Source organism: Heterodontus francisci, chromosome 2 (assembly GCF_036365525.1).
Source record: "Heterodontus francisci isolate sHetFra1 chromosome 2, sHetFra1.hap1, whole genome shotgun sequence".
Taxonomy (NCBI): Eukaryota; Metazoa; Chordata; class Chondrichthyes; order Heterodontiformes; family Heterodontidae; genus Heterodontus; species Heterodontus francisci.
The window spans coordinates 203219419-203232533 of NC_090372.1; the positions used below are offsets into that span (position 1 = coordinate 203219419).

The window sequence follows — 13115 nt, forward strand, 5'->3', positions numbered from 1 at the left end:
ACAAATTTAAAACCAGATTCAGATTCATTAGGGTCAGATCAAATTAACTTAAGCTTTTTTTACCTTATTCCCACTAAACTGCTGACCACGCAACTTCCCTTCCTGTTCCCCGTGCTAGCTGATATTGTTAACAGTTCACGCTCAACATATTGTTCCCATCCCTTACAAATTACCTGTCATAAGCCCCTTCCTTAAAAAAATTCACTCTTGATCCCTCTGTCCTTGCAAACTACTGCCCCATTTCCAATCTTCCTTTCCTCTCCAAAGTCCTTTAACATAATGCAGCCTCCCAAATCCATGCCCATCTTTCCGCAATTCCATATTTGAACCTCTACAATAAAGTTTCTGCCTTGCCACAGCACTGAAATGGCCCTTATCAAAGTAACAAATTACATCTTATGTAACTGTGACTGTGGGAAATTATCCTTCCTCATCCTTCTCAACCTGTCTGCAGTCTTTAACATGGTTAACCATACCATCCTTCTTCAATGCCTCTCCTCCATTTTTCAGCTGAGTGAAACTGCCTTTACCTGGTACCATTCGTATCTACCCAGCTGTAGCTAGAGAATCTCCTGCAATGGCTTCTCTTCCTGCTCCCAAACCATTATCTCTGGAGTTCCCCAAGGATCTAGTTTTGGCCCCCCTCCTATTTATCATCTACTTGCTGCCCCTCAGCGAAATGATCCGAAAACACATCAGATTTCACATGTACACTTATGACGCCCAGTTCCACCAAACTACCACCTTTCTTGATCCCTCCTCTGCCTCTGATTTGTCACACAGCTTGTCCAACATCCAGTTATAGATTAGGAGAAATGTCCTCCAATTAAATACTGGGAAGCCATCGTCTTCAGTCCGCGCCACTATTTCTGTTCCCTAGCCACTGACTCCATCCCTCTCCCTGGCAACTGAGACTGAATCAGAATGTTCGCAACTCTGCTGTCCTATTTGACTGAGCTTCCGACACCAAATCCTCTTCATCTCCAGGGCCATATGCACAGGACTATCCCAATTATTGTTTATTCATATAAGTTAATTTGTACCATACGTATAGCTGAACCTTAGTGTCATGTTGAACTCAAGATTGACCGTGAAAGACATGGAAGAACTTGAGTGATTATAAGATATAACAGATTTGATTCTCAAGTCGAACTCCTCTCCCTCAATTTGATGAGTACCTTTGATTCAGTAAAAAATATTTCTGTCGACTAATGAAACTTTCCAACTAAATTTTTTAAGGTATAAAAAGTTGAATTTGATACCTGTTGCATGGGATGCTCCAATCATTCTACCTCGTATCAATCCTTCTCGTTGAGAGTTTCTAACCAGTGTCACTTTTCTAGGTAGGCTACTCCGAATATACTTCTCGAGCTCACCTTTTAGATTAACTGACAAAACAAATGAGAAAGCAGAGGTAGTTACAAGAAGGATTTATGAAGGATCACAGCTGAAATGTTAGATGTTGATTGATATGCTAAGCAAGTCCAGCATTTTGCATCATGGGGGTAGATGTCAGTTATCAGGCAGCTGGCCGCTCAATTGTTCAGGTCTGATTGCCTGGTCCATTTTGCTTTAGTGAAGTCCGATACTATCTTAAAATGACAATCGAGGATCAATGTTCATCATATGACAGCAATTTGCATTTTAAGAGGGACATACCGCCAAACTCAACGTTTGGCTTGTGAGGAATGATTGCGGAGTACACGGGAATATGGACGTGAGTCATTTTTGGGGTGCTGCAACCCCATTTCTGCTGGGCGGGAGGCCTCGAAATCCACCCTATTAGAGCTGCTCATTTATGGTCCTGGTCTAAGAAGGATTATATGGAATTCAACAACCACCAAGGTGCAGGAAAGGATGAAAAGAGGTGAAAAGTTACAGAAAGACTGAATATGACTCACTGAAATCACTATTGTCATCCACAAGGATAATTTCATGCAGCAGATTTACTGGAGAACGATTCAGCACACTCTGTACTGTCCGCAGCAGAGCTGATAAAGCTTCATTATAAAAACAGATAATAATGCTGGCAGAAGGTAAATTCATTGGGTAGCTTTTTTCTTTACACCTGACAACAAAAGACAGTCAATTAGGATCGAACACAAAGCAAAATTATCTTTGCTGAATAATACTTTGCAATTGTTTTTTGTGTTGTTTGACAAATGCTGCAAGAGGAAGCCATAATTTGCATCCAAATAAGTCATTGTGCTATGATAATATCTTTGCAAAGTAATACACTGTTGTTCTTCCTCCTAGTCTCAGAGACAATGTTTTTCTTCATAAAAATTAATTAGACGAGTAGATTTCTCATGACGCTCTTCATGGTAAGTTGCTGCATCAGGTCTCTCTCTCTCTTACCTGCCTGTGTCATCTTCACGTTACTGCTTCGATCTGTCTGCCTCCTTTCTTTATTATCTTTCATTTCTTTATGTCTTTTCTTTTGAGTGGGTGGCATTGGGTGGCATGCCATGTTAGGGATGGACACTGTGAAGGCTAGGGGTGAATCTCCCATTTTTTGCACCATTCACATTGCATTTTGTATTCCAATTGTTCACCTCCCTTTTCTGCCCCATATCCCTTCGCCTCGCATTTCCTTCACACAGATCTCCAACACTGTTTTGACATCTCCTCGCCATGCCCATTAACCTTTGTGAAGTCATTCTTGGAGTCTTATTCCCCATGTCACCTTCCCACTGCTAACTTCCACTTTCTTCGTTTTTGCTTGCTACCCTTTCCCTATTTGTCTCTTTCTGTTTGAGCCTTAAAATTCATGTCCCCTGTCAAATGAGGCGTACTGCTAGCACCTTGATCCATTCCAGCTAAATACGCCAGCTTCCTTTATCTTCTTTCCCACCATTCAGCCTCAACCTCCATTTTAACACCCCTCCCACATCCTCCTAAAATTATATCCCATTCCTATCCCTCCCAATGGTGTCACTCAAAGCTTTCTAGAAGGGATAATCCCCACATGCACTCAAATGCTTCATCATTGCGGGTTGGCAAAATCGGTCTGGGCCATTCCCTCCCACTCCTGTGACAACTCATAGTCATACAGTCATTATGGCACAGGAGGCCATTCGGCCCATCAAGTCCATGCTACTCTCTGTGGAGCAATTCACTCAGTCCCATTCCCCTGCTCTAACACTGTAGCCTTGCAAGTTTATTTCCCTCAAGGGCCCATCCGATTTCCTTTTGAAATCATTCATCATCTCCACTTCCACCACCCTCATAGGCAGCGAGTTCCAGGTCATTAACAGTCACTGTGTAAAAAGGTTCTTCCTCACATCCCCCCTGCATCTCTTGCCCAAAACCTTCAATCTGTGTCCCCTAGTGTTATGACCTCAATGAGACTGTTAAAGTGAAAATGCAAGATAAGAACTCCCCAGACCAATTTAAAGAATTACATGACAAGATTTCACATTGTACGACTTTTATTATAACAACCTAGCTAAAAGAAATTCCCATTAACCAAACAGTACTTTGTAAAGAGCTGATACACCAGATTACAAAAAAAGGTATTTTCTTTACTTATTAAAATAGTTGAAAACCTCACACCACTCTGACACACTACACAGTCCTTTTTGAAGGCGAAATCCTCTGCGGTTAAAAGTCCCAAACTCCTCCCCGTAACAATGGGTTGGATCTCCTGGACCTTTTCAAAAATCAACGTCCTCTTCGCTCACTTCACCAAGCACTTACGACCTGGGCGTCCGTGAATAAGGCCATTCCTGGTGATCCTGCTGGTCATAGAGTTATACAGCACAGAAACGGCCCATCATGTCCGTGCTGGCCATCAAGCACCTAACTATTCTAATCCCATCTTCCAGCACTTGGCCCATAGCCTTGTATGCTGTGGCGTTTCAAGTGCTCATCAAAATACTTCTTAAATGTTGTGAGGGTTCCTGCCTCTACCACCTCTTCAGGCAGTGTGTTCCAGATTCCAACCACCCTCTGGGTGAAATAATTTTTCCTCAAATCCCCTCTAAACCTCCTGCCCGTTACCTTAAATCTATGTGCCTTGGTTATTGACCCCTCCGCTAAGGGAAAAAAGCTTCTTCCTATCTAACCTATCAATGCCCCTCATAATTTTATATACCTCAATCATGTCCCCCCTCAGCTTTCCCTGCTCTAAGGAAAACAACCTCAGCTTTTTCAGTCTCTCTTCATAGCTGAAATGATCCAGCCCAGGCAACATCCTGGTGAATCTCCTCTGCATCCTCTCCAGGGCAATCACATCCTTCCTACAGTGTGGTGCTCAGAACTGTACAGAGTACACCAGCTGTGGCCTAAACTAGCATTTCATACAGCTCCAACATAACCTCCCTGCTCTTATATTCTATGACTCGGCTAATAAAGGCAAGTATCCCATATGCCTTCCTAACCACCTAATCTACCTGTGCTGCTGCCTTCAGTGATCTATGGACAAGTACACCATGGTCCCTCTGACCCTTTGTACTTCCTAGGGTCCTACCATCCATTGTATATTCCCTTGCCTTGTTAGTCCTCCCAAAATGCATCACCTCACACTTCGCAGGATTAAATTCCATTTGCCACTGTTCCGCCCATCTTACCAGCCCATCTATATCGTCCTGTAATCTAAGGCTTTCCTCCTCATTATTTACGACACCACCAATTTTAGTGTCATCTGCGAACTTACTGATCATACCTCCTATTTATTTTATTTAGAGATACAGCACTGAAACAGGCCCTTCGGCCCACCGAGTCTGTGCCGACCAACAACCACCCATTTATACTAATCCTACATTAACCCCATATTCTCTACCACATCCCCACCATTCTCCTACCACCTACCTAAACTAGGGGCAATTTACAATGGCCAATTTACCTATCAACCTGCAAGTCTTTGGAGGTGGGAGAAAACCAGAGCACCCGGTGGAAACCCACGCAGACACAGGGAGAACTTGCAAACTCCGCACAGGCAGTACCCAGAACTGAACCCGGGTCGCTGGAGCTGTGAGGCTGCGGTGCTAACCACTGCGCCACTGTGCCGCCCATATTCAAGTCTAAATCATTAATGTACACTACAAACAGCAAAGGTCCCAGCACCGATTCCTGTGGTACACCACTGGTCACAGGCTTCCACTCGCAAAAACAACCCGAGACCATTACCCTCTGCCTCCTGCCACTAAGCCAATTTTGGATCCAATTTGCCAAATTGTCCTGGATCCCATGGCCTCTTACCACTTTAACCAATCTCCCATGCGGGACCTTATCAAAAGCTTTACTGAAGTCCATGTAGACTACATCAACTGCCTTACCCTCATCTACACATCTAGTCACCTCCTTGAAAAATTCAATCAAGTTAGTTAGATACAAGCTTCCCCTGACAAAGCCATGCTGACTATCCCTGATTAATCCCTGCCACTCCAAGATTAGTCATTAGGAGATTAATCCTGTCCCTCAGAATTTTTTCCAATAGTTTCCCAACCGCTGATGTTAGACTCATCGGCCTGTAATTACCCGGTTCATCCCTGCTACCCTTCTTGAATAATAGTACCACATTCACTGTCCTTCAGTCCTCTGGTACCTCTCCTGTGGCCAGAGAGGATTTGAAAATTTGTGTCAGAGCCCTTACTATCCCCTCCCTTGCCTCATATAACAGTCTGGGATACATCTCATTTGGGCCTGGGGATTTATCCACTTAGAAGCCCGCTAAAACTGCCAAATCATCCTCCCTTTCAATGCTAATTAGATTAGATTAGAGATACAGCACTGAAACAGGCCCTTCGGCCCACCGAGTCTGTGCCGAACATCAACCACCCATTTATACTAATCCTACACTAATCCCATATTCCTACCAAACATCCCCACCTGTCCCTATATTTCCCTACCACCTACCTATACTAGTGACAATTTATAATGGCCAATTTACCTATCAACCTGCAAGTCTTTTGGCTTGTGGGAGGAAACCGGAGCACCCGGAGAAAACCCACGCAGACACAGGGAGAACTTGCAAACTCCACACAGGCAGTACCCGGAATCGAACCCGGGTCCCTGGAGCTGTGAGGCTGCGGTGCTAACCACTGTGCCGCCCTAATATGTTCAAGTATATCACAATCCCCCTCCCTGATCTCTACACCTACATCATCCTTCTCCATAGTGAACACAGATGAAAAATCATCATTTAAAACCTCACCGATGTCCTCCGGCTCCACACACAGATTGCCACTTTTGTCCTAATGAGGCCTACTTCTTCCCTGGTTATCCTCTTGCCCTTAATATACTTATAAAAAGCCTTAGGATTTTCCTTTATCTTGTGTTTTTTCATGTCCCCTCTTCGCTCTCCTAATTACTTTTTTAAGTTCCACCCTACACTTTCTATACTCCTCTAGTGTCTCCGCTGTTTTCATCGCTCTGAATCTGCCATAATCCTCCTTTTTTTCCTGATCCAATCCTCTATATCCTTTGACATCCAGGGTTCCCTGGACTTGTTGGTCCTACCCTTCACCTTAACGAGTACATGTTGGCCCTGAACTCTCACTATTTCCTCTTTGAATGACTCCCACTGGTCTGATGTAGACTTTCCTACAAGTAGCTGCTCCCAGTCCACTTTGGCCAGATCCTGTTTTATCATATTGAAATCGGCCTTCCCCCAATTCAGTACCTTTATATCCGGTCCATCTTTGTCCTTTTCCATAACTACCTTAAAACTTACAGAGTTATGGTCACTATCCCTGAAATGCTCCCCCACTTACACTTCTACCACTTGTCCGGCTTCATTCCCTCAGATTAGGTCCAGTACTGCCCCTTCTCTTGCAGGACTTTCTTCGTACTGGCTCAAAAAGCTCTCCTGCATGCATTTTAGGAATTCAGCCCCCTTTAAGCCTTTTGCACTGACTAGCCCAGTTGATATTGGGGAAGTTGAAATCCCCTACTATTATTACCCTATTATTTTTACACCTCTCTGAGATTTGCCTACATATCTGCTCCTCTATCTCTCCCTGACCGTTTGGAGGCCTGTAATACACTCCCAGCCAAGTGATTGCCCACTTTTATGTTTTTAAGTTCAACCCATATGGCCTCATTTGAGGAACCTTTTAAGATATCATCCCTCCTTACTGCAGTAATTGTCTCCTTGATCAACAATGCAATGCCACGTCCTCTTTTACCCCCCTCCCCTGTCACGCCTCAAGATTCTATACCCTGGACTATTGAGCCGCCAGTCCTGCCCCTCCCTCAACCATGTCTCTGTGATAGCAATAATATAATAATCCCATGTGCTAATCAACACCCTCAATTCATCTGCCTTACTAGTAAGACTCCTTGCATTAAAATAGATGCTATCCAGCCTTGCATTTTTCACTTGTGCCTTAACAGGTCTACATTTGCTCTGCCTTCCAGATTGACTCAGTTTCTCTTCCATATTTGACTGTGCATCACAGTGGCGCAGTGGTTAGCACCGCAGCCTCACAACTCCAGCAACCCGGGTTCAATTCTGGGTACTGCCTGTGTGGAGTTTGCAAGTTCTCCCTGTGTCTGCATGGGTTTCCTCCGGGTGCTCCGGTTTCCTCCCACATGCCAAAGACTTGCAGGTTGATAAGTTAATTGGCCATTATAAAATTGCCCCTAGTATAGGTAGGTGGTAGGGAAATATAGGGACAGGTGGGGATGTGGTAAGAATATGGAATTAGTGTAGGATTAGTATAAATGGGTGGTTGATGGTCGGCACAGACTCGGTGGGCCGAAGGGCCTGTTTCAGTGCTGTATCTCTAAACTAAACCCCCTACTGTACCGCCACTGTATCCCATCCCCCTGCCAAATTAGTATAAATCCCCCTAACAGCACTAGCAAACCTCCCAGCAAGGATAAATAAAAGCAAAATACTGCGGATGCTGGAAATCTGGAATAAAAACAAGAAATGCTGAAAATACTCAGCAGGACTGGCAGCATCTGTGGAGAGAAAAGCAGAGTTAACATTTCAGGTCAGTTCTGAAGAACTGTGGTGCCACAGACTTGGCTCTTGCTGCATTCCCCAGAGAAGCTATCTCCCCCAAGAGTATCCAAAGTGGAAAATCTGTTAGATAGGGAGATGGACCCAGGGGACCCCTGCACTACCTGCCTAGTTCTTTACTCTGCCTGGCAGTCACCTTTCTGTCTGAGTAGTCTTTACCTGCGGTGTGACCACCTCCCTGTACGTGCTATCCACAATGATCTCAGCCTCGCGGATGCTCCGCTGCAGACCCGAAACGTGGATTTCGAGTAGCTGCTGCTGGAGACACTTCCTGCACACGTGTTCGCCCTGGACACAGGAAGTGTCCATGACTTCCCACATTGCACAGGAGGAGCACTCCACATTGCTGAGCTGCCCTGCCATGACTTACCCTTAATTTATCCCCTTAAATTATCCAAAGATTACATCATTTACATTAGGGACCTTGATTCCCTAAAAAAAAACACTACCTACTATATTAAAAAAACTGTAGACCTTTCCCTTTACTTTTAGTTACTTACCCAGCTATTTAGAGTTATTCCTTAACAGCAGATACTCACCGACCAATCATCTTGCAGTTTTCCTGTGACGTCACAGCTCACTTTGTTTTCAAACTCCGGCGCAGTTGGACTCCTCTCCGCTCCCGGAAGGTAAGTGACTGGGCCTCGATCCTCGGGCTCAGTTTATTGGCTCTGGTCTCGGCATTCTCCCCACAGGTCCCCTCCTCTCTGCTCCACCCCCGGAAGGTAAGTGGTCTTCTACATCTCCGCAAGCTTCAACTTTCAAAACAGCTTCAAGTCTTCACAGTCTTTTACTGAATTAGGGATTCCGAGAGCAGGTGTTCCCTCTATCTCTTGAGGCTGCAACCGCTGGTTGTCTTCCTTACAGCCTGCCTTGAGGCCGCAGCCGCTGATTTCTTCTCTTACAGCCTGTCTGCCTTCAGAAAATCTGGTAATTTTATCTGAACTAAAGTAATAGCTCATTGTCCTGTTCCAGTATGCAGAGTTCAGAACTCTGGTTTCACAGAGCCACCTGGGTCTTCCACGGTTCCCTGGTGTTAACAGCTAATTCGCAACTTCAGAATCACTGAAATAAAAACAAGAAATGCTGGAAATACTCAGCAGGTCTGGCAGCATCTGTGGAGAGAGAAGCAGAGTTAACGTTTCAGGTCAGTGACCCTTCTTCGGAACTCAAGCATTTTTTGTTTTTATTTCAGATTTCCAGCATCCGCAGTATTTTGCTTTTATTTCAGAATCACTGACTCTGCTTTACAACCAAAAGTCTGGGAGGACAAAACCCATTGTTCTTCAGGTGTGACCCCTGCAGTCTCTTTTTTTCAAAAAAAAGTCTTTGATCTGTCTTGTCATTTAGCAGAGTCCAGCATTCATAACACCTAGTCCTTGTACCATCAGCTAATGGGAATAGTTTTTCTTTGTCTACCTTATCTAAATCTGTCATAATATTGTACACTTCTTCCCTCAATCTCCTTTGCTCCAAGGAGAACAACCCCAGCTTCTCCAATTAACCTTGTAGCTAAAATTCCCCATCCCTGGAACCATTCTGGTAAATCTCCACTGCACTCTCTCAAGGACCTGCACATCCTTCCTAAAGTGTGATGACGAGAACTGGATGCAATACTGTAGTTGTGGCCTAACCAGAGCTTTATGAAGGTTCAGCATAACTTCCCTGCTTTTGTACTCAATACCTTTATTTATGAAGGCCACAGACCCTTATGCTTTACTAACTAGTCTCCCAATATGTTCTGCCACCTTTAAGGATCTGTGCACATGGACCATAAGATCCCTCTGTCCCTGCCCACGCTTTAGAACTGTGCCATTAAGTCTATATTAGCTTTCCCTGTCCCTTCTGCCAAAATGCATCATCTCACACTTCTCTGTATTAAACTTCATCTGCCACTTGTCTGCCCATTTCGCTAGCCTATCTATGCCCTGTTGAAGTCAACTTGTATCATCCTCACTATTTGCCAAGTTTGGAATCATTGGTAAATTTTGAAATTTTATTCTATATTTCAATATCCAAGTCAGTTATATGCAGCAAAAAAAACAGCGGTCCTAACACTGAACATGGGGAATGCCACTGTCTACCATCCTCCAGTCTGACAAACAACCATTTACCACAAACTCACTGCTTTCTGTCCTTAAGTCAATTTTGTTACTATCCTTTTATGTCGTACTTTGTCAAATGCTTTCTTAAAATCCACGTAGACAACATCCATTGCATTCCCTTCATAACCTTTGTTTTAGATTATTCAAGCATGATCTGCCTTTTACAAATCCGTGTTGGCTCCCCTTAATTAGTTCAAACCTCTCCAGGTGCCTGTTGATCTTTTCCCTGATTTCTGTTTCTAAAACCTTACTCAACACTGATGTTAAACTGGCCTGTCTGTAGTTACTAGGAATGTCCTTACAAACTTTCTTGAATAAGGGTGTCACATTTGCCACTCTCCAATCCTCTAGCACCTTCCCGGTATCTAGGGAAGACTGGAAGATTATGGTAAGCCTTTCCGCTTTCTCCACTTCCTTTAGCAACCAGTGATGCAAGCCATCTGAACCAGGCGACTTACCCACTCTAAACATAGCTAACCTTTCCAGTACATCCAGCCCATAAATTTTCACCCCACCCATTTCCTCTACCACCCACTCCTACCAATGTTTTATCAGCATCCTCTTCCTTAGTAACACCGATACAAATTGCCCATTAAGTATATTAGCCTTGCCCTGCACCTCGAAGCATATATCATCCTCTTTGTACCTATTCGACCCCACCCCGCCTCTTAATACCCACTTACTATTTACATGCCGGTAGAAGATTTCTGGGTTCCCTTTTATGTTAACAGCGATTCTATTCTCATATTCTCTCTTTGCAAGTCTTATTTTCTTCTTCATTTCCCCTCTCAACTTATTGTATTTGGCCTGGTTTGCGCTTGCAGAATACAGCTGATATGCATCATACACTGTCTTTTGTGTTTCATCATATTCTCAATCTCTCTTGTCATCCAAGAAGTTTTAGCTTTGGTTCACCTACCTTTCTCCCTTGTTGCAATGTACCTAGCCTGTATCTGAAACATCTCATCCTTCAAGATCACCCATTGTTCCATTACTGTTTTTCCTGTCAGTCTTTGGTTCCATTTTAACCTGGCTAGATCCCTTCGCATCCCATTGAAGTTAGCCCTCTTCCAATTTAGAAATTTTTCTTTAGATTGTTGCTTGCACTTTTCCATTACTAATCTAAACCTTATGGTCCAATGATCACTCTTAGCGAAATGTCACATAGTCCACCTCATTCCCCAGCGCTAGATCCAGCAATACCTCCTTCTTCGTTGGACCGAGAACATACTGGTCAAGGAGGCTCTCCTGCACGCCTTTCAGAAATTCCTCCCCCTCCTTATCCTTTACTCTAACATTATCCCAATCGATATCACCACTCTACAGTTCTTGCACATCTCTGTGATTTCCCTGCAGGTCTGCTCCTCTATCTCTCACTATTTGGAGGCCTATAGAATACTCCCAGTAGCGTGACCCTTTTTTGCTTCTCAGCTCCAACCAAATGGATTCTGTCCTTGTCTCCACAAGGACATCCTCTCTTTCCAGCACTACAATGTCTTTCCTAATCAGTACAGTCACCCCACATCCCTTTTTTCCTTCCCTATCTTTTCTGAACATTCTGTAGTGCTGAAAATTAAGTGCTCAGTCTTCACCATTTTTAAGCCACATTTCTGTTATTGCCACTACATCATAGTCCCACATGGCCATTTGTGCTTGTAGCTCACCAACCCTTTTCATCACACTGTGCGTGTTTACATACATGTATTCTAAACCTGTCTTTGTATTCCTCCTAAGCCTTCTTAATCTGCTCCTATCTAATATGGTAGTACTCCCTTCTCTAATACTATCCAACAGTCTCACTCATTATACATCTTATTCCTCTTTTCTACTTCTATATACTGGTGCTCATCCCCCTGCCAATTTAGTTTAAACCCTCCCCAACCACACTCGTGAACCTCCCTGCGAGGACATTGGTCCCAGTCCTGTTGAGGTGCAACCAGTCCCTTTTGAATAGCTGCCCCCTGCCCCAGAACTGGTACCAATACTCAAGAATCTGAAGCCAACCCTCCTGTACCCGCCTCAAGTTATGCATTGATCCTCCCTATCTTCCTATTTCTACTCTCACTAGCGTGTGACACTGGGAGTAATCTAGAAATTACTACCTTCGAGGTCCTACTTTTGAACTTCCCCCCACCAGCTCCTGCAAATCTCACCACTGGACCTCGTCATTGGTACCGACATGTACCACAACTTCTGGCTCACTCCCTTCTCCCTGAAGAATATTCTGCACCCTCTCTGTGATATCCTTTACCCTGGCACCAGGGAAGTAACACACTATGTAGGACTCACAATGCCGGTTACAGAAACGCCTATCTGTTCCCCTAAGTATGGAATCTCCTGTAACGACTGCATTTCTACTCTTTCTGTTCCCTCCTGTGCAGTCCCTTGCCCATTGGTGACATGGTCTGGACTGCACTCCTTCAAGGTGTTGTCACTCCCAGCAGTCTCCAATGCTGAGTACCAGTTTGGGAGTGGCATACAACCCAAAGACTCCTGCACTTGCTGCCTCTTCCTACCCTTCCAGATGGCCTCCGAACTACTATCCTGAACTCCTACTGCCTTGGAATGGCCGCTTCCTGGAACGTCGATCCAGGAAACCCTCATCCTCCCTGATGCTCTGCAGTGTCTCCAGATGCCCCTCAAGCTCAGAACTCCTGAGCTCGAGCTCAAGCAGCTGGAGACACTGTGTATTCATCAGTTTCGGAAACACACACTTCAGTTTCAATGTGCTATAACTGCTAACATTATAAGCAATCGCAGTGCTTTGGAAGCCAGAGTGCTGCTGTCTGATACCTTGGAGGATCAGGCAGTCACTGGAGGGTGGCAACAGCCTGGGCTGGTTTCCCAAACATGAAGGTTAGAAAATGAGTGCAGGATAACAGCCCAGGAAAGGGATGAAGACAATATGATGGTGGGAAACTGTGGACCTAGGAAGTGGATGTGGGCAGGGAAGGCCAAGGGTCTAGGAGAGCAGGCAGCAAGGCAGTTGGCAGAAAATCAGAGAAAGGGTAGCAGGGGAAGAGACAATTGTGGAGGGC

The 13115-nt window shown here is 44.6% G+C and overlaps 1 protein-coding gene across 6 annotated transcripts in view; it reads right to left on the reverse strand.

The window, feature by feature from the left end:
• Positions 1 to 13115, reverse strand: part of galnt11 (UDP-N-acetyl-alpha-D-galactosamine:polypeptide N-acetylgalactosaminyltransferase 11 (GalNAc-T11)) — a 214858-nt gene that overhangs the window by 38578 nt on the left and 163165 nt on the right. For all 6 annotated transcript variants that reach the window (XM_068015045.1, XM_068015044.1, XM_068015047.1 and 3 more), the window contains 2 exons: positions 1902 to 2068; positions 1263 to 1388 (listed from right to left, as the gene is read on the reverse strand). In XM_068015045.1, coding sequence (XP_067871146.1) covers positions 1263 to 1388; positions 1902 to 2068 — 293 coding nt within the window. The remainder of the gene's footprint in view (positions 1 to 1262; positions 1389 to 1901; positions 2069 to 13115) is intronic.